Source organism: Aplidium turbinatum, chromosome 1, assembly GCF_918807975.1.
Source record: "Aplidium turbinatum chromosome 1, kaAplTurb1.1, whole genome shotgun sequence".
NCBI classification, from domain to species: Eukaryota; Metazoa; Chordata; class Ascidiacea; order Aplousobranchia; family Polyclinidae; genus Aplidium; species Aplidium turbinatum.
This window is the reverse complement of record NC_137472.1, coordinates 20,522,360-20,546,964: the sequence shown is the minus strand read 5'-3', so window position 1 is coordinate 20,546,964 and position 24,605 is coordinate 20,522,360. Positions and strand designations below refer to the sequence as shown.

Sequence of the window (24,605 nt, the reverse complement as noted above, 5' to 3'; positions counted from 1 at the left end):
TTGGGCACGTGTTTCTTCAATTTTGCCTGTGAGAGAGATGTTGCAATTTTTCCTTTTCGCATCACATGTCCTAGAAATTGAAGTTATTTTTCTTTGATTTTTTTTTTCAGTAGATTCTTGATTTAAGACACTTTGGTTAGTTTTGATGGCAGTCCAGGAAATCCTCTGCACTTCGGAATGCCCATATTTTAAACCTACGTAGCCGCAAATTTACAACTACATTGCTAAATTGATTTTTGAATGGCATGGCTAAACATATTCGCCGAATCAATAGGGTGATACCGGCTAGATGGTGCAGCGTAAAGCACTCGCTTTCCAATCATGCCATCCTGTTCGCCTCCCAGTTTAAGCTGGTTGTTGAAAAGTACCGCTCACCCCTACCTTGGGTGTAATACATTGTGTTGGCGTAGTTGCTGAAGTAAAGGCGATCGAGAGCAAGGCACTGGCCACCCTACTCTTGTTAGTGCCCAAGACTTGGTATAATGAAAACCTTATCTTCTTACTTATCGATGCTTGGATTCAAGTATGGGACTCACCTTTGCCACCTTTTCATCATTATAAAATTTTATTTAGTGTTTTGTAAGATTATTTTAATGCGTAAAGTGTTCCCTGTATCAGAGAAGATCGAAAAACATTGCAGTGGTTAACTACAGAAACAAAATTAATGCTTATCCGTTATCCAGCATAAGCAGACATAAACACGTCACAATACATGCAAAAGACAAAATCATGACATTAGAAATAACTAGAAATGCAAACCAGCAATATATTATTAAAATGTTCAGAGTTAAAATAGCTCTTCTATTAATTTTTCGTACAGTCTACTACAACAACCCTATTTATGCCTAGTGGAGCACTTTGTTAATTTTAGTTGCTCGTATGCGATATAGGCCTACAACAAAGCTAATTAAATCTAAACAAGTTTGTAAACATCCATATGAAATAAGTATAGTAAAGAACACCAGGTTCACGGCATAAAGGTTTACGACAGCAACCTTCCACAGCAAAATCCGGATCTTAGATAATCCGGATCTTAGATCTCTTTGACTGACGAACTTGTAACAAAATGTGATGTGACAGTGATACACATTGTCGAAACGCTACAACTCGTGCAGCAAAGCATTGGAAATGCAAACGCAACCGCAAGATTATTAAGGAAAACTATTAGGGTTTATATTTTTTTCTGGAGAATTGCCATCTTTACAACTGGTCAGGCTTAACCGCCTGCGAACTGGCGTCGGCCGCTTTCGTTCGGACATGCACAAGTGGGGCCTGGCTCCTTCATCAGAATGCGAGTGTGGTGCCACGGAACAGACCGCAGACCATGTCATCCACCACTGCCTAACCCACCGGCCTCCACACGGTGCGCATGGTCTGAGGGTCCTGGACGACGAGACTGCTGAGTGGCTGAAGATTTCCTGCCCTCCAATCTGGCCTGGAAAGATCGCTCATACGCCATCATCATTATCATCTTTAGAACTAGATTTCAAGCTTCTAAAAACAATTTAGTAGGCTGCAGTGAAGAACACTGGAGCCGCGGTATAAAGATTTCTACAGGCTCAAATGAATCTCAAGTGACCAGAGAACTAAACTTTTTGTTTTGAGTTTGTTGTACGAATGACGAGTTCGTCTGTCAATGCGGTTTGTCTGAGACCCGGATTTTGCTTTGGAAGGTTGCTGTGGTAAACCTTTATGCCGTGAACCTGGTGCTCTTTACTGTACTTATTTCATATGGACGCATGCTCACCACTCCGCGATTTTTCCCGATGTTTAAGACTGAATATAAAGGGCTTTATACCCGTTGTTTCTTTTTTTCATTACACAACAAGAAAAAAACAGATGACAAACACAAAGAGGAAAGACATTGGTTTTATAAAAATGTGTCATACTTTAGCGACATACGCCTCGGTTCAACAATGTAAATATATAACTGTTCGTATGGTGGCGCCAGCGCTCACATATACGAACGCTGTTTTGTAGCACTGTTTCGTGTTTATGTCTGCGTATTGAAGTTACAGAGTTGCTTGTTCGAATACAACTGTAGGAGGAAACATTTACAGCATGTTAGTTTACGTCGATGAGAAGCAGTAAAAAAGCTGAACTACCAAGCGAGATCTGATATACGATTGGAAACAAATTGATGCCATCTAAGTTTTAAACATTTTTTTCGAACACACAGTTTGGAAAAGCTGACACGTGAAAAACAACAAACAACAATTACATGACAAAATTATAGCTTGCTATTGGACCAGAGTGCATTGAAATTGTTTTCTTGTTTGTCATACTGTATTTGAAGATTACCACTATTGTTCTCACCACTGTTGTTCTTTACCTCGTGATTGCAAAGTCAGTTTTAGCCTGACCATGGCTTCCTAAAGATACATCTCCAGGTGGCCATGGCCTGACTATGCACCAAATAATGCTTTGTGTTTATGAACTTGTTTTAAGTTTTATTTCGACGAAGAAGAGCATGAAGCCGGGGAAGATCCATAACAGTTTCAGAATTTTTGCACAGCGGCGAAACTAAACACATCTTTCACTTTTTGTATATATCATTTGCGACTTCTCACAAAGCAAATTATTTTATTTGTCCACGTTAGCGTCTACGTAGTTTTATGAAGACATCTTTCAAATGAACAATGTTATGTCATAAAATTTGTATGTAAACCCGTCTATGCAGCTGAGTTTTAAGAGTCCTTGTACAACATTCAAAAGGGGCGAAGGTTTGACATCTATCGAGGGCACACAGTTATGTGATTGGCTCAACAACAAGCTACAACATGGACACGGAAATTGGCTTCCTTGTCTTCCTGTCTTGATCTAACTTTGCAACCAAGCCGGGCGTATGCCTGAACACGACAAAAAATGACTCATTTGAATATAAGTTCTTGTGTTCATTCCAAATTTATTTGAAAAACACTAACGGAAGTGTGAGTTGGCATTTGGTATTGCAAAACATTGACAACGTGAACTATGACTTTGTTCCGGGATGTATGGTGTCTTTTCGCACACAACTGTGATGTCACTGTCCAGTTGCTTTTTCACGCTCTGTTGAACTCACGAAGGAATACTTACGTTTTCGTGGGAAACATCTAAACATATTCAATCCCAGGTCAAGGCGATTGGTTTTTCGGTTCAAACACATGACATTGTGCAGCAACAATGCTTTTTTTTTTGTACTGTAATAACCTTTTGTTTTGTTGATAACATCATTCAACTTCTAGTCCCTAACCACCCAAACAACAATAATAATATTTTCATCATCTTATTTTTAGTTCTTATGTTTGATACACTTTTTGGGATGGTTGATAGTTTAGTTTTAATTTTGAAATGAAGTGAAAACTTACATGGTCATCTATTTTTATTTTTGTTAAAGAAAGTTTACTTTATGTTTTTCAAGAATACCATGATAACAAAATAAATATTATTGTTTAGTTCTTATTGTTGTGCTGAAAAGTCATCAGTTTTTGTATCATAAAATTTTCATAACAAAGCACGATTTTTGCTGGAACACATGTTAAAGAAAACATATTAGGTGATGCCGATTACTTTGTTGATTGCTTTTATAAACAATATTTGCCTCATTTTATGTTGAACACAAGAACTAGTAAGAAAATAATAATCTTAAGCTGCTGGTTGATGATTTCATGACAGTTTTGTAAACGTGATCTTGTTGTGTGTGGAAGTACAAATGCACTGGGCTGTCCAGTTTTCTGACATGTTGACACTTTCTATATCCGTGAATCATTCACATGCTGTTTAGAGCTGAGCAGATTAATTCATGCAGTTTATCATTGAAATTAAATCCGTTGTTTACATTCTGATGCATATATAAAATAACCTGAAAAAACGACATTAGATAATTATGGGTTTCATCGATGATAAAACTTGTTAATAATGACACTTACTTACTTCAGAGCCTGGCTTAGAAGCGAGTCGTATCTCAGACCTTTAGAAGATCTTTAAAGCAACCTGTAGTTTGTATACACTTTGCCAAGTGCAACTTTTTACTGCAAAAAACTAAAGGGTTGATAGTGCAATTAAAGAATAGGCGCTGATGTCTCTAATCCTCTGTTCTGGTTCTTTGCTGTTATTGAAGATAAAAAGTTATATAAGGATCCTTTATTTGGGATGCAACGCAACCGAACAATTATACATAATAAGTAAAGAAAATCAGTCAAGTCCACCTGACTGATTTTGTTTACTTATTTGATAGTTCAGTAAGGCTGTTCCAAGTAAATTTTATTTGGGGAAGGAAAACCAAGGCAAAATAATTTTGCGTCTAAACAAAACTTTGTTGCGTTACAATACGTTTTGCACCCGCATTTAAACCCATCAAGAAATGATCTGTTCAGTGTTTACAACTTCACACCCAAACGCGGTCGATCGCTTCTTTCGTCAAGATGCAAGGTTGCTGTCTACGTCACAGCACAATTTGCTGTTGGCTATCTTTGTGCGCGCCGAACCGTGACGTTCGCGAAAAAAGATCGCAATCGTTAAATCATAATTCGCTATCTTTCGTCGCGACCTTTGCTGGTTTAGTCTAGAGAGGTCAGATCACTCAAGTTCAGCGATATGGTTTCGTATACAAACGATCAAAAATCTGAAAGTTCTAAGCTACCACATTTGTCTGATGGTAAACTGTTTCAGTTGAGAGAAGTGAGCAATAGTGAGTTGGTTTAGTTTGTATCTTTCGTGCGTGTGAACTGCGCGGCAATGAAGGGAACATTGAATGTTTGTAGTAAGAGACTACAGGCCGTTGTTCAATATGGATGAAGTTTAGTAAATGTACAAGTTCGTTGATCAATTTATCACAATGGCATCGGTGGCATCCAAATAGGGATAACACCCTGCGCTGGTGTCTGTTGTTGACATATGTCATTGGTAGTCAGGCAGGGAAAGCTGGTTATTCAAATTAGGTGATTGTTGGAAAGTTACTAAAACTATCCCTGAAGCTTATCCGGAGTAGTGTTACATTCAACTTTCATTTCACTTCTTGTTCTCACCATTAGCCAGCGCTCGTATATCTTTTCTTGTGTTACAAATTGAGCGGTCGGAGTCTCATGTGGTAGTCAAAAGCAAGGCAAGTGCAAGTGTATCCATATTTAGCTAAAAACTTTTAAAGCTATCAACAAACATTACCGAACAGTGGCAGCTACCAAACGTCAATAGACCCTGAAGCAGTAACCGTTCTTTGAACAGATAATTCACGACGGAAATGTTTTCCAATGACAATGGAATCCTGTTGTGTGAGGTTTTGAACGGCCACCACTATGGTATTAAGTTATGACGTAATAACCTTTTCAAACGCAGTGTGGGTCCATCGAAGGTCGCTTAGGGCTACCTTTAGTTTAAAGTCCTAACTATTTCTATCCAAGTCGTAATTTACTCTTGTTTTCTCAGATACATTTAGTAGCCTACCACTATTTGAGGGCATTAAGCTGCCATGATTATAAGTTTTTTGCTTTGTAAATATCAATGTCAAAACGATGTTATTTCTATTAAAGTATTTCTACTTTTTTCTATATCTATCAAAGTGTGTAATTAATCTTGCCATTGCAATTGTCATTGATACTTTACATTTGAAAAAAATGCTGTACTGTCAAACTAAATGTTTGAAATCTTGGCGGAGTTTCCTGTGACTTTTGAAAACTTTCCATTAAAAAGTCTCAAATGATCAAAGGTTGGTTGCAGGTGTTCAATTTAATTTACCTATTTGCTGGAGATAAACATGACGATTTTTTAAATTTTGATGTGTTTTTGGTTTCAGTTTCATAATTATTCAGCTGAGAAAAGTATAAGTTGTCGCTTTATAAAAATATATTTATTACATTCTCACCACGTGACCATTTGAACAATGCGGCAACTTGCGATCCGCATGGTATTCATGCTCATATTCACTGCTGTATTGTGTATCTACAAGGCTAAAGAATGGAACACGCCACAAGGCTAACCTCTTTGCCAATGCCAACAGTATGTTTCAAGAAATCGTAGCTTTAATTCATTTTTCCTGTAAGCAGGCATGTATCAAAAGATGTTTGCAGCTTCGTATTTCACTGTGGTGACCAACAAAACCTGAGAATATCTTGCGAAATTTTCTAGGCAAGTTAGATGCTATAGCAGAGAGTTTTAGTCCACAGGAAAATCAAAAAGTAACATCACTAAACGTCTAGCGTAAGATGAAGCGATTTTGTCGGTTGAGTAAACTGGGTTTTCATAAAAACATGTTTGGACAAACATTCCACAAATCGAGTGAAGACCATTGACTCATTCCGTCCTCCAGTAAGACAACATCTTCGTTACTTTGACGTAACAGACCTCCAAAAAGTGGCTTTAATTTTTAAAATAGTGAAGGAAATTTGAAGGCATATTAACCGTATTAACTCACAGTCCGTGTTGTTTCTAACGCAACACGTCATTTTCTGTCAGCTCTACTAAAGAGACGCCACACAACTCACTCAAAATTGAAAACGTCGTTTACAAGAAGTGCCAACAAGCAGTGGCGCCGCCAGACCTTCAACATTGGGGGGGCAAAATATTGACAGTGCAAGACAGTAGCATAGTCCAAAATTTTGAAAGGGGGGGTGTTGACAGCCGGCGGGCGAAGCCCGATGGCGTGTTCGCCGAAGGCGACACTTAGCGGCGGGGGGTCTGGGGGGCCTCCCCCAGAAATTTTTGAAAAATTACTTTCCGTTTGGTGCATTCTGAGAGCATTTTCAACAAAATTGTGGGTATGAATATTTCTGTAAAATGGTGCTGTCCAGTGGCATAGCAAAAGGATCTTCGGCATTTTTCGGAAATAAAGCTAAGTCTCTATGTTTTCTTGTTGCTAATTCAAGACTGAGATATTTGAATGTTTGGTATTGGCAAAACTCGCTCTTTTAATACAGTTTGGTTTAAAATTAGGCAAACTTTGTTTTAGAGACATAGATTGATTGCTTTTTTTTTGCGAGATTATTACAGTTTTTTTATTTATCAATTTTCTCTTTGGTTGATTCAAAAAACGATCTTATTCCGGTAAGTCACTAACTTTTATGCTCTGAAGTCAACCCAAAGTTTAGAAAACGTAACGTCTTAGAGATCATACATCTTGATGAGTGTCAAACAAAAAGCTTTGAGACAATGAAGTTACTTTAGGTTATTTCTGATATATTCAAGTTTTGTATAACGAATAGCTGTTTAGATGTTAATCTAGATCGAACAAGCGATCTCAGCAGTTGCAGATGGCTTGCATCCTTGCACAGTTTGACGACAAATTACATCATAGGCTAAAACTTTTCTTGTAAACAATGTATTAACATCCGTAAATTCAATTTGAAGGGTTGAAACCCCCGAACCCCCTCCCTTGGCTACGCCACTGGTGCAAGACAATGGTATATTATTTAATTTCTCTTGTTTTCGACCAGGGCTGGAAAAAATGTTTAGCTTCCCGGGAATCTATTTTTTAGAGAAAAACCGCGGCTTACAATCACGATAATGAGAACCTTATATTTTACTGATCTACGGAGCTGACGTAAACCTTAAAAGTTATGTCGACATATTCTTGATGCCCCCCTTATCGATAATTGTTCTTTGTAGTACCGCTTTGAAGGTGAATTACGACTATGAACAAAAGAATAAATTTTAAACTTCATATTTGTATTGAAAATACATGACGTAATGTCTTCCAACCTTATCACATTTTTTTCATTACGTAATATTTACCACCACCAAACCACTTTTGACGATCGAATTTGTTAATTTATTATTCGGTAAAATGTTTAGATGATGTTACGTCATTACGCCGATTTGAGATATAATTTCATTCATGACGTCGTATGGATGAAAAACTTTTACAAGTTTTATACTCTGCTGAGATTAAAGAAGAAACATAAATGATAAATATTGGAGAAATTGAGTCTCCTTTACAACTTAAGAATCGAACAACTCAAAACTGCTGAAACAAAACGTTTTGTTTAAGTGAAAGAATCACTGCAAGCAACCAATGCTAAAATGCGCGCTGAAGAAGTCATGGGAGTGTGATGTATCAAAAATTTAACAGGTTGTTATTTTTCTACATCAATGTGACGTTAGTTAAAACTTTAAAAAGTCTATATCTTTGCTTCTGTAGAAAATCTTTTTATCTACTGTACAATTTAGTCATCAAGGTTTTCCATACTTTCTTTTAAGAGAGAGCTTTTACCTCCCCCCTCCCCCCCCCCCCTTGCAACTTGAGTTGACTTACTTGAGGTTGGGATCCAAATATTAAAAAAATAATATTAATATGTATTAATAAAAAAAAAAGATAATGCCCAAAACATTGGGGGGGCAGCTGCCCCGCCTGCCCCCCCCCTGCCGGCGCCACTGCCAACAAGCCACCACAAACTTTTCCAATACACTAATTTGGACAAGAAATAGTCATAGCCCACTTACACAAACGCTGACGAAATAGAATGCGGGCATTGTTTGATCCCGGATTGTAGCAGCAGTGAGGAACTTCACGAATACACAGACTGTTTGCTGAAGACCTATTTCACAACACGAATTTATTCAATTGAACGTTTATCGTTTTTCCAGTATAATTTCCATCATCAGTTTGCCAACCGTGATTTGTAAGTTCAGGGAATGGAAAATTGGTATGGGTAATTCTCTGATAACATGTTACTGAGTTGATGTAACATCTGATTACATCACAGCGATGTTTTCCATTTATGAGTAGGCATGTACTTGAGTTAGATTCTGACCATTACAATGTGGCTTCTTCCATATGGTAAAGTCTACAACTTAACTAAGCAATGCAAACAATAACTCTGATGATCTGACCTCAATAAATAGATAACTGACATAGATATCACTAATCTCTAAGCTTCATTTGATGCAGCTTTATAGGTGTCAATGTCGTTTTTGAACAAATATCGCTCCTACAAGACGTCCAGTTGTTTTTGCACTTTTCTTTTATTAGAATGTCTTGTAAAGGAATAACACACATTGTTATAAGATTGTAGTCTTATCCGAACATCCATATTCGACGATGACATATTTTTCTTTGTTAAGGTTTGATAGCATCTTGTGTTTGGGAATGTTTTTATGGAGTTTTGTGATGATTAGGTGATAATACATGATGTGCAACTGCACAAGTAGTGATATTGTATTGGAAGTTCTTATTTTCCGCTACCGCAGAACCTGCAGTATTATTTAACCCAGGAATGTTTTTGCTGCCGAGTAATTAACAACAATTTTGAAAGTACTTTGCTGTATTGTTTATGGAAGTAGTGAAAATGAATTCAAATTATAAATACTGTACAAAATATGTTCGATATATTACGATATTTCATTATTTTGTCAATTTTTCGACAATAAAACATTAAAACTTCCTGAGCAAATGTTCTATAGTCATTTTCAATGTGTTGTCATTGAACTTCTCTGGTTGCTCTAATTTGCGTCCATTTGAAGTTAATTGGATGGTTCATAAATGTAAATCAATGTTCACACAATACATGAATTTTGTATGTGGCTTCTGCTATGTCGGGATAAATGATCAGTTCGTTGTATATATATTGGCTAACTCAAGTCAGTAGGCTATGTGGAAAGAAATAAACAAAAAACTCTTGTGGAGTTGAATTCTCGAAAAAAGTTTGTGGTCTTACAATTACTACGTTATTTTTATATTGTTTTTTTGCTCCAGCATTCCAATACTGGTCATTATTCCGTTTTACTTCTCTAATTATTTTAAATAAGGTAATCATCATTGCAGTTTTAACCTGGTTGATAACGAAAAGGCAACCGTAACCGGCATAATTGCAAAGGACCTCAGACCACCTCAGTGATAACTTCAACTTTAACAATAATTTTGACCACCGGCCGCCGCTTGTCCTTGGCTGTCCCGACGCCATGTTCGATCGGTGTTTCAAAGTGGATCATTTGTCAACAAACTGTCTCCTTTGAAGAGGTAGACCGTGATGCATCGCGTGTGTTCTCCAATAGCGTCGTTAATCCATCTCCACCGTTATGATTAACTTTCTTATTGTCGTGTTGTGCTAAAAATGTGTTTGTTCTACCACTTGTTCCACGTTTTTTTGCGTCATCTTGATTGTCACGTCATTGTCAAAGTTTGAAGATAGTCATTGTCAAAGCGACACCGAGTGGACATTATTGTGTGGAGGAAATGCACATGTCGACGGTTAAACCTACATCACTGGACCACTTTTCAATTTGCAGTTGTCTAGAAATATTTTGAAATAATTTTTTATTTAAACGCTCGTATTCTATATCTGAATGTTCGCTATGTCTTTAAAAAAACATGGCACAAGGCTACTGATTTGGCTTTTAATGTGCTTTCTGCATTGTGAGAGTTGTTTCCGTTTCATCTCCCTTTCGTATTGACAACTAAACGGAATTGCTTTTCTAATTTCGTGATTTAGAGTTAAAAGAAAATACAGTAGATCTGTTTCGAACAGATATGCAAAGCTAGTACTTTTCCATTTGATAACTCTCCATTATATTAACTTACTTTATGTGTTGCAACACATCGGATGAACTTGATCGTTGGGCAACTTCCACTTCCGAGTTCCGACGTCGGTGAATAACGCAAGTGGCACCTTTTCGAGTGGTGTGGAATGTTCTACAACGTCAGTTAGCATCGGAATGTGTTCATAATTTTATTCCCACATTATAGTAGCCAGGTGCAACTATCATTGATGACGTTGTGATGTGGTCAACACTCAGCAAGGTGTTGCCACTTGAAAAGGCATGAATGAGTCATTGTTGTGTTGTGTTATCAACTCAATTGGCTTCTTTTACGGCGTTTTCCTGTTTTAGGAGCAAAACTTTAGACAAAAATAAGATGAACGCATAAGCTTTAAATAACGGTTCAACATTTGCCTCTACACTGCTTCTTTCCTGGCCCCTGGGATATTTTTCTATTTAGTAGCTGTATTGAGCTACACAGTTTGATGCTGTTGGAGTTTGTGTGAGAAATGTGATGTAAACTTGTATATGCTCTCCATTTACTTATGAAGTGTCGAGCTATGAACTTGCTTTACTACTCCAATAGCATTAGGACCCCTAAGGGGATTATTGACATCTACATTGAGTACAATTGGTTTACAATGTCGAAATCACACCTACGTGGACTTGCAAGATGAATTGACTTGGTTGCAAAGTTTCTATTTTGGTGTCAAAAGGAAAACTTAAGTAAAGCGAAGCTGTCAAGGTATTTACGTAACGTAACCGCAAAGAAACCACAGCGATTTATCACTTTCTAAAATACAGGGTAACCCAAAAAAACGGGCCCCAACTCTAAGTAGGCCCCGTTTCTTAGTGTTTCGTCCGAATGAAATGAAACTTTGGTTGTAACTAGTTTATCAAAACACTAGGGTCTTTGGCCTTTTTTTCTCCGTTTTACAGCATGTGTTCTAGATGGCCTCCATGTACCTCCATGCATTTCTTGAGGCGCAGCACGAAGTTGTCCATGACGTTCTTACAGACTGACTTGGGAATGGCTCTCATGTCCTCCCTGATGGCTTCCTTGAGTTCCGTGATGGTTCTGGGTTTCCCTGCGTACACTCTGTCTTTAAGATAGTCCCAAAGGAAAAAATCTGGGGGCTTAGGTCCGGGCTATGGGGTGCCCACTCAAAATCAGTCTTGAGACTGATCACTCGGCCTCCGAAGTTCTCTTTCAGCCAATCTCGGGACAGGTTTGAGGTGTGAGAACTTACCCCGTCTTGCTGGAACCAGAACTTGCTCATGAGCGACGGGTAGAAGGTCTGGAGCTCACTCGTGAAGGTTTTGAAGACCTCCACATACCGCTCCTTGGTGACTGTCACTGCTGCGCCAGATTCTTCGATGAAGATTGGTCCGATGATGCCTCTGGCCGAGATTGCAGCCCACACCGTGCACTTAGGAGAGTGCAGGGGCTTGGTGGCTACTTCAGTGGGTCTGGAAGACCCCCAGAAGACATTTGTCTTGGAGTTCGCCTTTCCGTCAAGATGGAAGTGGGCTTCATCTGAGGTCCAAAGGAGGTTAAGGAAACCTGGTGTCCCCTCGATCTTCTCGAGCATCTTGACTGCCATAGCGCTCCTCTGCTTCTTATCTGAGGCTGTAAGGGTCTGCATCGTCTGTATTCTGTATGGGTAAGCCCTGATATCGTTCACCAGCACTTTCCTGCAAGTCTCACGAGACATACCGAGAGACTGACTTCGTTTACGCACAGAGCGTTTCGGACTCTGCTGGAGAAACTCCCTCACACTTTTGACCAGCTCGGCAGTCCGCTTCTTGGGACGTCCCGAGTGGCCTGGACGGTTCTCACTGGCAGCGTTGAGGTTCTCCACGGTCCCATGCTTCTCGAAGTGGTCCACCCAGTTCTGAATTCTGCTTTTGGATAGAGCCTTTTCACATTCGAACTGATGCATGAAACTGTGCTGGGTTTTCTTAAACGAGCTTGTCTTGTAGTAAAATTTAACACAGTGTATTCTTTGTCCCAGCTCCCACTGGAGTCTTGGTGTACTCACGGTCGTTGATTCTGCCATGTCCTATAAAATAAGGGCAATCGGTGAATAAATAAAGGAGATATGACATAAAGTGTACGCGGGCCCGTTTTTTTGGGTCACTCTGTAGCTCCAACGACCTGAGAGATAAGTAGTAGGAAACAAATCGCTGAAACTGAAGATATAATGGTGCGCTTGTGGACAGGTTGATTTCAAATTTGATTGAAATTCATTGAGCTTTTGTGCTGAGTTAACTAAAACGCGCTTTGCCGTTATGCTGCAATATTTGAATCTGATTTGATTGGTTCTACCTCTCAATTAAATGCAGGAAAACACTTCTGCACAGGAGTAAAAAAGATTAAAAATGCCTGATTTGGAATTTTGTGAAGAATTGACTTCGGGCATGCTAAAATTATTCTAATTGCAACCGCACCCTTTGAAAGAAGTAGGTTGGCAGTTAGCACTATCGCTTATCACGCTGCTTTTGTTGCAGTCATCTCTGTTGACGAAGATTCGAACTCGAGCAAGTTACGCGGCTGACAACTTATACGGTTGTGCGTCATCATCGAACGACAGTGAGGTCATAAGGTACGGAAGCCTATCACGCGGAGGAAGATTACGATCGAGTCTTCCAATCATACGAAACAGAAGTAGAAGTCGTGAAGGTCCTCTCGGTAAGTTTAGTTTTCATAATTGTACAAAGCCTTGTTCGTCAACTCGACTCAACTGGTCGTCAATGTCTTCAAACCTAGTTGTGACAATAGACAACAGAACTTGGGTTGGTTGGTTTAGGTCAGGGTTTGGAAAAGTTGTGAGTGGATTTGGGGTACAGTATATTCTAACTACAGAAACCCGAACTAAACCTTCATTATGAAAATAGTCATCACAAACAAACAACTCCCAATATTTTTGCAAGGGTTTTTATTCGTGAAGGGTTGCACCCAATCATTTACATTTACTCGCGCTAGACATTGCCGAGCAGGCCATGGAAAGCATAGCCTATACTTGTGAATGTGTGTTTAAAGTTTCTAGACAAATGTCGAAGTTGCATGCAACAGCTGTAAGAAATGTGCTTTAGAGTAGGGTTGATTGTTCTCGTGGCTGCAGGCCTGAATTTAAACTGGGCATGAGATGACGACTTGCCAGACCAACAGCCGCCCTGACAAGAAGAGCGTTGATGGCGATGATCTCTACTTTCTAGAATGCAGTCTCGTGGTGTGTTGTATGTTAAAATCGTTTAGCGAATTGGAAACAAAATCTGGTAACTAACACCGCCGCGAGCAAAAGCACTGAGTTGTGTATCGTGGCGATAAAATGCAAATTACGAATAACATACAAGGTTTCTTTGTGTTTACTTTGCATGTAAAGAATTAGATCAAATTAGATTATAACAATTACACGGAAACCTTGATCTTGCAGTCCTGCTTGCAGTTAGCAGTTGTTCCAATTGCGGTTGAGTTGGCATGGAGTGCCCAATCGATCTTGTAAACTAAAGTCTTGTAGTGCGTTTTTTAACTTTTACTTTTGAATTTAAGTAGACTACAATTCGGTTGGCGAACTGGCATTTTGTGAAAATAAGGTAGATGGATTTAGTAATTCTGTAAAAAAAATCAGCATGAAAGCTTGAGGTTAACTCTTTTGATTAGCTTGAGGTTAAACTATCTGTTAAAATACGTTTGAAAAGAAAAGTTTTCTTATGACAATGTTGCGCAAACACCCTGAATGCATATAAAATTTATTTAAAGCATGTAAACTGACTAAGAAGAGGGTTCGAAGAGGGAGACTCGAGGTAACTGTCTCATCTACCCATGTAAATTCACTCCTGTCTGTCACTTAGGACTCTTAAAAGTAGGGCTATAACAGCGTGGGTACTAAGTTATTGCTTCCATAATGAAAACATTGGACATATGAAGTCAGGTTTATGTGTCTTCTGTTGTAGTTTTTTTTTTAACTGTATGAGTGTATGTGAAGATTGAAGAAGATATTGCTGCTGTGCATTTGTTTTTAGATTTTGTTGGTTTGAGTTGACTGCTACCTTACGTGAAAAATCAACTTCATTTCAAGCTTTATCAAGCTATTAGAGTTGATAATATCGGTTTCTACATAGCATGGTGATCGTAAACTCAAACGTTGCAATGTGGAAAACTTAAAGTGAATATTTTTGGTTTTGTCCATAGCCACATTCCATTCCTTCGAGTTTATTTTCATAAGAAAGCGATTGGTAATTGATTCTTTGATCACAACCTCTCACTTACAACACTGTTTTTTCAATGACAGTTATACAGGCTTGCACCTGCTCGTTATCCTCAACTCTTTTTATGGCCCAGCGATACTTTGGTGTCCATTCTTTGTAAATGTTTTCATTTGATCAGAAAACGTTAAATTGACAAAAAATGTTTGCAATCCTAGAATTATAAGATTACGATGTGCGTTTGAAGAATGCAAAGTTTTTTACTTTTTTCCGAGAGACTTCAATAGTGGTTGCATTGAGCAACAAACTAACTCAATGAAAATGGCATGCAAATTCGATCTTTTTATGTGAGTTCACAAACAATTTTCTTCGAGTTCAAATTCAGAAATTTATATTTTCGAGTTCTTGTCGTGTGAATCGGGTTTGCAGAAAAAACATCTATTGTATTGCACAACGACGTGTTTACAAAAATGAAACTTTTACGTTTGTTTGAAGTTCTGCTGCAGAAGGTTATATTTACATTCCGTAATTCTTTGAAAGATACAGATCACCACATTGGTTTCATTTTCAGTTGTTAATATCATTCATTTAAGCTCAATCTTCGTTCTTTGTTGCGATTGCTGTGATGACATGAATTGATTGTTCGCAGTAGCAGATACTAAAAGACGGAAAATGTCAATTGTGAAACCAAATCGCGTCCTTTCAGTCTTCAGAGCTTGCATCTACAAAAGATTGGACATGTCGACACACTGGCAACCAATAGGACTGCATCGTCACCATACAATCTTTTTAAAAATGTTTGCAAATGAGAAACATGGTGTGGTTAAGTAGATATATAAAATTGTCGCAAACAGCAGTTATGGTTTAACTTTCTGTAAATCATTGGATTGCTTGATATCGCATAATCCAGGACTGGGAGGACGTTTCCTCAAATATTCCTGCGTTGCGCGGTCATGAAAACTTTGTTGAAATAGTGACTGGTCGTTGTTTTCACAGGCTGTTCCTTTTGCTGCTTTGTGAGAAACTGAAATATATATAAAAATGTGTCAGTTAAGTCTTGTGCCATACTTTAAAGTTTAAAGATTTATTGCTTCTTTGATTATAGTTTTTTCGTTTTCTGCGTGTAAACTTCCTGGCGGATTGGAGCTGGTAAGGTTAGTTGTGTTACATACTAACAACAAAGAGTTTCCTTAACTTACCCCATTAATACCCAATGTTTCCGTGTGGGAACAAGATTTTGACAGAGATTTTTGGCAGGAAAAGAAAACATAATTAAATATTTCTTGATACATGTCAGTAGAGTAAGGGTGGAACTATAACATAATTGTATTTAAATTGTTGTGCGTTGTTTATTCAACCCAGTGTAACGGTTGAAGTTCAGGGAAAATTTGACTGTTGGGGGTCGTCTTACATTTTGTCTGTTCTTTGAAACACCGAAAATGGAAATAATACGTTTGAGTTGTAATCTTGTTTGCTACCTTTTTGGGTACTTGCACCAATTTTCATGTTTGTGCAAAAATTACAAAATATGGTAGTATTTTTTAATTTATTTATCGTGTTTTCATGCGAGAACATTGGGAACTCGTGATTATACTATATCGTGACCTTAAAGCAACAAATGCATCTTATACTAGGTTTGTGTCGTAATGGTGGATTTGCTTCGGATCCAGGTCATTCCGTTATAGGTTGTGTGAGTAAGCAGTGCCAGTGATTATTCTTTGCTAGAGTATGAACTTTGAAGTATTTTTGTTGATAATATTTAAAGACGAAACTTTATTTCAAATCTAAGGAGAAAGCAACTTTTAGATGATACACTGAGCATGTCAAAACAATTTCTGACAGCTCTAGAAGCAGTTGATGTATTTGATGACATGAGTGACAAAGAGGATTGCGAATTGGTGATTTTACCACCAGGCAAAAATAGTGACGTTACAGATAACGAAGAGATTTGCTAGAAATTCATGTCATACAAAAGGTTGGAGGTTGTAGGAGAAATTAAAGCATTCCATCCGAGCCTCGAAGACGAGCAAGATCGCTCCGAACCCAGCAACACAGGAAAACAAAAAAGAAGGAAAGTTGCCGAAATACTATGTATAGAAAAGAGTAAGTTGTCACAGGCAGTACCTGAAGGCAATGCTCAAGTGTTACAGGAAACCTGTGATGGTGGAAAACTGCAATAAATGCATGGGAGGAGTCGATTTCCCTGATCGATTTCTTAGTGACAACCGATCTCGACTACAAAGTAAAAAGTAGTGGTGTATTTTCTCTAATTTTTAAACATCTCCATAGTTGTAGCTTGACGCTTGCAGAAGGAGATTGACGAAAATAGGAACCACTTGCAATCAGAAGAGATGTCGTTCGAACATTATTTGCCTAACTTTAAGATGAAACACTTTCATCTGGGCCAAGTAGAATGTACTTGGTTTGTTGCAATTTTATTATATTGTAAAATATAAGCATCAAAACCTATACCATTGGCATGGTAACACAATGAACACCAGTGACTTTGATTACTTTTTTACATATCGCAGCGCATAGTGCATAAAAACAAGGGTTTTCTCTTGACCTTGACTTCCCAATGTTCCCAAATGAGAACACACCTATTTAACAAAAACAAACTAGAAATTTGAAAAAAATAATATTACAAAATGTTGAGTCTCAGTAACTAATTCAAGAATATCAAACAGATACTGTATATAAATTTCTACGTGCATTTTAGTTTGGGTAAATTGGGGTTAAAATGGTCACATCACATTTGTGGCAATGATTTCCAATGTTCTTGTTGAGATTTGTAAAACACGTACATCGTACAATAATAAACGTAACATTGCTGTTTTTGAATCTTCCGTATCCATGCCAAATACCACCAGCCTACCACTGCGTGGGAATTCATTGCACTTGAAAATAAGCGTCACTTTGTATTTCACGCTGCTGTCACTGTCAACCAGATACTCTCTATTTCTGCAACGTTGGCCAATGATAAGCTGATGCAAAAGCAATCGCATCAGCAAAACTAACTTTCGTTTTACTATGGACTCCCGCTGTGGCAAATGCTTCTACTCCAGATCTCAACACCACATGCTTGTGCGCGTTGGTCGCCTACGTTGTCATGACAATAGTTGTATAGTTTTTCGCGAGTTTGGTAATTACGTAGTATCGTTGTAAACCGAATATACTTTGACGTGAAATGCAAAAGCCATCTTGAATGATTCGATTGGATGGATTTGCAGCAGAATGGAATGTGAGGTAAACTGTTTAGCAAAGCACGCCAAGTTTAGCTTCATTGAGGAACTTTGATAAACGATTAAACAGTGTCATTGCGCATTCGGCCAGCTGAACAGTTTGCTCTCATATTTGGTTAGACAGCATGCTCCATTGTTTCTCGTTCTTTGTTGATTGGAATTTAATAATTTTACCCAGTGAGAAAAACTAGTTTCCAAGACGCGACGAAATACTCAGAGTTGGTTGAGCGATAGCATGCACTGGTCATGCGCAAAAGTTGCGAAGAAATCATAAACAACCTCATATTGCGGGTTCAGCACTCACTTTTGGCCAGTCCCGTTTTTATAAATATTATCGCTTTTCGGATCAGACTGAATCGGCTCCAAGATAAAAAACAAACAAACAAAGTATTGTAGCGGAAAACGGCTTGTAAAGGAGGAAACACACTGACCGAGTGATTTTTGTACAGTTTGCTCCAGAGGAGGTTATCATCTAATAAAATCTTGCAAACCCTTGCTTTTCAAGTCTTGACTTCGCATATTTTTTTCTTCTCAACTGAGCCAAGAACCTATCATCTTATATCTCTCCTTTATGTTCCCTTTCCCTTCACAATCCTTGAACACTTCATCTACACCAGGGCTGTGGAGTCGGGTGAAAATTGTACGACTCCGACTTCTCGGTTTATAACTGGCAGACACCGGCTTCAGTGTTGCCAGATTTTGGTAGGTTGCCAGATTTTTTTTTAATTTTTGTTCTTTTTTATTCGTTTTTAAATTTAATTTCACTTTATACTGTAAGTTGTGATCGAAATTAAAATGGCGACTCATAAAAACTAACAAGAACAAACGCTTCTACTTTCTAGTGACGCTGTAGAGCTCAATACGGAGAACAAGAGAAAATATTTAGAAAAAAGTTTGCTAACAAAATTTTTATTTTTTTTCATTTTGTATCAAGCTGGAGTCGGCCTTTTTTAACGACCCTGACTCCACAGCCCTGATCTACGCCCGTGTTGACTTTATTACTGCACAGGTTAACACACAACTTGGTAGCAGGAACGTTGGACCTATTTTTTAAGACAAAGATTGGACAGCTGATTCCAAAAATACATCCAGATTTATATGTAGGCCTACTGTAATTTTCAAGATGACATAAACCTTCGTAACTCTTGTCCATATACATTATACAATGTCATGTGTATGAAACAAGCTCAGAGTTATTTTATATTGGAACTAAATATATGTTTTACTCAGTAAAACTGGCTAAATTTGCAGTACTGAAACTCAGTGTTTGTTGAAAAAATATAATGCACCACCAGCTTTAGAAATTGCAGCTGCAATGTTGCAACTGAGCGAAGTTGGTACTAGAAGCCGTGTGTTGGAAATACACAGCACAAAAGTCTGTATGACAAAACTAAAACCGATTCTCTTCTTTATATTTTTTTCTTTGAATGCAAAGATTTGAAAACCAATGTAACCTACGTGTTCTGACGACTTGTTTCGACAACACAATACCCAGACATGTTCGGGTAAGATTAGATGGCTTTCATTGTCTTCAGGCAGTTCAGGGTTTTAACTTCAAGGTTTTTGTTAATAAAACCTAAACCAGAATTGAACTATTTCTTTGTGTTGAGCGATTCTCACGATTAATTAACCAGACAAGAGTGGTAGATCAAACATTGTTGCTTTTGCGTAGTCTAATGTTTTAGTGATGTGTTGTTAACGCCTTTGCTCAAGCAAATTTTGCACATAAGTACAGGTTTCGAGCGATGGAATGTATGACGTCACAAATCTTTTATGTTCCAACAAACAAACGGAAGAAAACACGGAATTTCAGGTGTAAATGTCATTGGTGTCATTTGTGATGAAATTTCAGTGTCTAGTGCTGGTCCGCAACACATAAGGCAAAGAAAGAACATATATTCAACATTTAAACTTATTTAACCCGATGTCAAAGTTTTAGACTACATTTTTAGTTATACATAGTATCGTACTCACTGCGCAGGAGGAATGGCGTACGCCTTGGTCCCTTAAACGTTAGCTAAACAACCCTCGTTATTGAAACGGTATTTCTACGTAGCTATAACGGACACTTCTACGAAAGAGCCTTTTTTCGTTAGTTGAAGGGTCGAGGGGCTCTGCCTTTTACAGTCTTAAGAAAATGGGGGCGACCTAGGGCAGACGCCAGGGTAGGTATTTGTTCGTTGTGTTGTTCTTATTTCGATGCGTAGGGTAGATGGTTGAGTCGGAATAAAGCTTTTATCAAAGTTATTTCGGTAAGATGAAGGTTAGAGTCAAAAATCAAAGACGAAACGAAACAGTTAGAAATTTCGAGATATTTTTTCTACTTTGATCTTTGCAGACAACTCACATGAGGTGCTGGGGTCTGAACGATCAGTGTGTTTAGTATTACAGTAGTAGCATAGGTAACAAGAGGCAACAAGCCAAACAAAAAAGTGGAACTGTCTTTGATTGTATTTGGCAAAAAATGCCATATTTTCATCTAAATGTGGAATGCCACCCTTTTATCCACGTTCTTGATATGAATGTGTTGCGTGAAAAACGTTTGCTGCTTTACAAGGTGTTTCCTGGTGGTCTTATTCAACGAGATGAAGAATTGCAGCGTTAGTTATGCTGCTGTTTGTGTTAGGTCCTGAAAAACATTCAACTCAAGTTGATAGTGTGTACTGTGTAGCAAAAGATGAGCTCTTGAGTCCAACCGCAGATGCAGTAGTGCAATATGACCTCGTTGAATGTTATGCTGCCTCAGGCGTTCCGCCGTAATTATTGCAAAACATTAAAATCAGTTTGAAAAACGTGCAGCATGAGATCTGCCCTTTTGGAAAAGCGAAAACTCAAGAAAGAAAACATGAATTCAAACTACTTCGGACTGGTAAACTCAAGTGCTTATTTTTAACTAATCACACTTGGAAGGCGCCCTGAAAAATCCTACAAATATATTACCGCATCTCGTCGTTTATTTGACGTTCTTACACCTGTGATTATTACTGCTCTTGACTTCTCGTCATGGGAAGTTCTTGTCAATCACGTAGTTTCACAGGAATCTAGCAGTTTTTGTTATTTGAGATAAATCGTCATCGTCAATCCGATGACGTAATGAACGTTTTCACTGCGTGTTGATGACCAGTGATTTCGTACTGTTAAGCCACGAAGTAATTAACACATAGCAGTGCTTGAATTTTGTGTGAGGGTGAATCATTTAGCCTACGTAGTCAAAGAAATTTTGATAAGTCAGAAAATTAACGTCTTGGAGAAATTAGCAATGTCAGCAAACCGTCAACTTGATAAACGCCAACGCTTCTGTGTTGTTTTGATAAAATCAGATACCCATATCTGACAAGCATGCAGTGTTCCCAGGTAGCACAACCTGTATACGGAAGATAGATCTCCTTCCAAGGCTCCAAAGAGCCCTGTTCGGTGTCTAAGAGAGCCATTGAATCAATACGAAAACGCATAAAAAGTAATGCATTTATAAAAAAACTTTTTTTTTTCAAGTTTCAATTGTAGCATCTGATCTGAAATTACCCTACCTCTCTTCAATGACTACATAAAACACATACTGTAAACTGCTTGCAAGAGGCATAGCGAAATAGCTTCTACGTCTTTGCTTTGTTTAGTTTGTTTAGCGATAGAGATGGAAGCGGTGACATCAAACGCAAATCCTTGGAGAACAAGCAGGGCAGCGTAACGGCTGTCATAGCTTATTGTTCCGCTTCATAACAACTTGTTTGAAATTTGTTGAGCGCTTCAACAGCATTTTCTCCAACAATTGGATTCCCAGGACTTATTTATCCGATTTACCATAAAGCGGTGTTGCCATATGAGGAGTTTGTCTTTTAATTTGTTGAAGTTTCAATTCGCTCTGAGGATGCGCATTGTCATAGTGCGCGAAACGTCAGCGAAGCAAAAAATCAACCTGTTTGTTTTTGCTATTACTTTCAATTTCATCAGATGAACTTTGCAACTAGTGCTAGAAACGATGATTGTCCTGATGAAAACCCAAGCTTTTCAGTATTCAATAGATGTATTTTGTTAAAAGTTTTTTTAACGGTTGACATGGGCCACTTAGCATGTCTAGTAAGTTGTTGCAACAGAACTACGAAGGCTAACCGAACCAAGTTTGTCTGACTCTGAAAATTAAGTTAATGTTGAGGATAATCGATATTAGTAATTATTTAGTCTTGGGCCCTTGGCCCAATATTGGTGTGATTGACAAAGTTAATGAGAATAGTTTTAACTCGCACGCAGTGACGGGCAGCCACAGAAAAGCGGTAAATTTGATTAACTGCCAAATATAATTCCACTTTCGAGCAGGCAGTTGATTTTCTTTCTGGGTTATTTTGTTTTGCTAAGTTAGTGAAATAATAAGTAGTAATCTCACTCGAGAATCGGTTAAGAAATTCTTTGTAGTTCAAAGTTTAGCTTCTGACTCTGCCGGAATCTGGCAATTAAATGACTCACTTTAGCAATTGCATATGATTGAATTGTCTATGAGGAATGATACTGAAGCGAGATGGCATCCTATTTTATTTGATTAAAATATCTTTGTAGTTGTGAAGCTGATTTGGTTGGGTCTGGCTGTAGCTACGTTGAGCAACCGTACCCTTTGAACTCGGCTGCCTCAAGCAAAAGTTTGCATTGTAGTGTGTGACTTAATGAGAAAGACATTCGAGTTGCTTCATGGGTTTTGTGACCGATTTTGACGTTTTCTTGGTAACTTTTTGCAAGAAATGAATGTTACACCATCAAACCCAAAATGCAGTTTGTGTGCTTTTGCAATTTGCTGAGTGACAGGCGCTCTAAATTTGTAGTACTTCAGTAGCGCTTGAGTGAACAAAGTGATACTTTGTGTTAACCAAAAACAGGAAGTTCTTTCCACTCACCCATGTTGACCCCAAGTTACAAATCAACCATTGCGACATCTATTCAATGCTGGTTACCGTGGTAATTTCGTTCCGCGGGATATCTGTTTGATTTGAGGCGCCATCGCACTTAATGCGAATATTGTGAGGTTCGGATATTTATTACCAGACTCCGTGTCTGGTTAACTTAAGAGCCTCATTGACAGTTCACGAAACTTGGCATTGATATGGAAGTTCAACGGCTTGCGATGTGCGCCCGGAGCTTTGTCGTCTGTTTAGCTTAAACTAAAAAATAAGTCAGGCGTAAATTTCGCCTTGAAGAAGGTAATACGTGAATAAAATTGAATCTATTTTTTGTGCCGCTGTTTAGAGAGCATCAGTCGGCTGTTACCTGGGTGACGACTGAGAGGAAAGTTATGGTCAGAAAGTTCAATAAACGTGGATGTGAAAAACCCGTCAAAATCACCACGTCTGCTCAGCTTAGTCGACGAAAGTATTTTACCTCTTTTTTGAGAATGAAAAAATCTATCGTGCAGTTAGAACGTTAGATACTCTGTTTTACAGAATAAAATACGAACTACTGCGTTAAATAAACATGTTTGAACACAGATGTAAATTAAAAATATCGTCATTGTTCAAAATAGGTTTGTTGACGTTATTTAAAGATTTTTTCTATCTAAATTTGGTGTCAAATGTTGCTGACCTCCTACATGTGCGGTAATTGAATCCTTGCTTTATGTCTTTTGATGAACTTCAAAAGTTAGAAAGGTCACAGGTAGCAGAGCAAGCTAAACCGAACAGTTTTTTGAAAAATGACTGTTTGTGTTTTCCAAAAGATTTCATTCGTTACGTCCGGCGTTGTGGTGTAATGATTCACTGGCATAGGTCCTTCATAACGGCGTAACACCGTCATGTGTTTGAAATGCGAACATTAGTTTCAATTTACGGTAAATTTTGTGACACTTGCCGCGGCTTCCCACTCACGTTCCGCATGGCTGCTTGGTGACGCTTCTGCTTTATGATGCACTTATTACCGTTCCCTGCAGCAGCAGTTAAAGCTGAAGTTGTAAACTGGTTCAATATCTGTCGTGATTATATTGAGCGTTAGATTCGATTTGAACCGAGGTCTGTGCCTTAATTTCATGGAGTTCAAATACAGAATAAAGGAGTTTGTTACATGCTTCAGTGCTTGTAGGCTGTAGCATCACCATTAAGATTGCTCGAGTATAGTTTTCGTAACGAGAGCATAGTAATTTAATAACAACACGTTGATATATTGTTTGATACACTAAATCAGTGGTTCCCAACCGGGGAGGAATTCCTCCCTAGGGAGGAATTTCATGAGTTCAGGGGAGGAATTTCAGTTTTTGCCGTTCGTGTGCAAGAGCTACATTTAATAAGTTAATAGCTGTTTATTTGCTAATAAATTTCATACAAATAATGCCCTAAAAGTGTTTCCAAAAAGCGCTATAATCCATTATTTTAGTGTAATTTTGCAAAAATTTTCCGGGGGAGCATGCCCCCGGGCCCCCCTAGAATACGCGTGCCTTCGGCACGCTCTAACCTCCCACCAGTTTTATTGCTTCCCTTGCTCAACCGACCAGGGTACGCCACTGCACATGAGGTAGCGATGTCTTTAATCAAACACTTTGTTGTTCTCTTCGATCCATCAAATATTTGGCCCCCCCAAAAAAACATTTCTGGCTACGCCACTGGCCAACACGCCACTAAAAAACCTTCACATACCTTGGGTTCCGCTTGCGCAGAATGAGGATGATCGACACGATGGTTTTGATAAGCCAAACCAAAAACTGGCATATCTGGTAATTTTTATAGACCGCCGGCTGTG

The 24,605-nt window shown here is 38.4% G+C and overlaps 2 protein-coding genes across 2 annotated transcripts in view; both read left to right on the top strand.

Moving 5' to 3' along the window:
* The window catches only part of LOC145788196 (uncharacterized), a 40,894-nt gene extending 29,425 nt beyond the window's left edge, over nt 1–11,469 (top strand). The window contains exon 5 of the mRNA XM_082599890.1: nt 11,398–11,469. Within this exon, the coding sequence (XP_082456016.1) occupies nt 11,398–11,469 (72 nt within the window). The remainder of the gene's footprint in view (nt 1–11,397) is intronic.
* Nucleotides 11,470–12,504: 1,035 nt separating this feature from the next.
* The window catches only part of LOC145788187 (uncharacterized), a 37,988-nt gene continuing 25,887 nt past the window's right edge, over nt 12,505–24,605 (top strand). Inside the window, exons 1-2 of the mRNA XM_082599878.1 lie at nt 12,505–12,522; nt 12,958–13,138. Coding sequence (XP_082456004.1) covers nt 12,505–12,522; nt 12,958–13,138 — 199 coding nt within the window. The remainder of the gene's footprint in view (nt 12,523–12,957; nt 13,139–24,605) is intronic.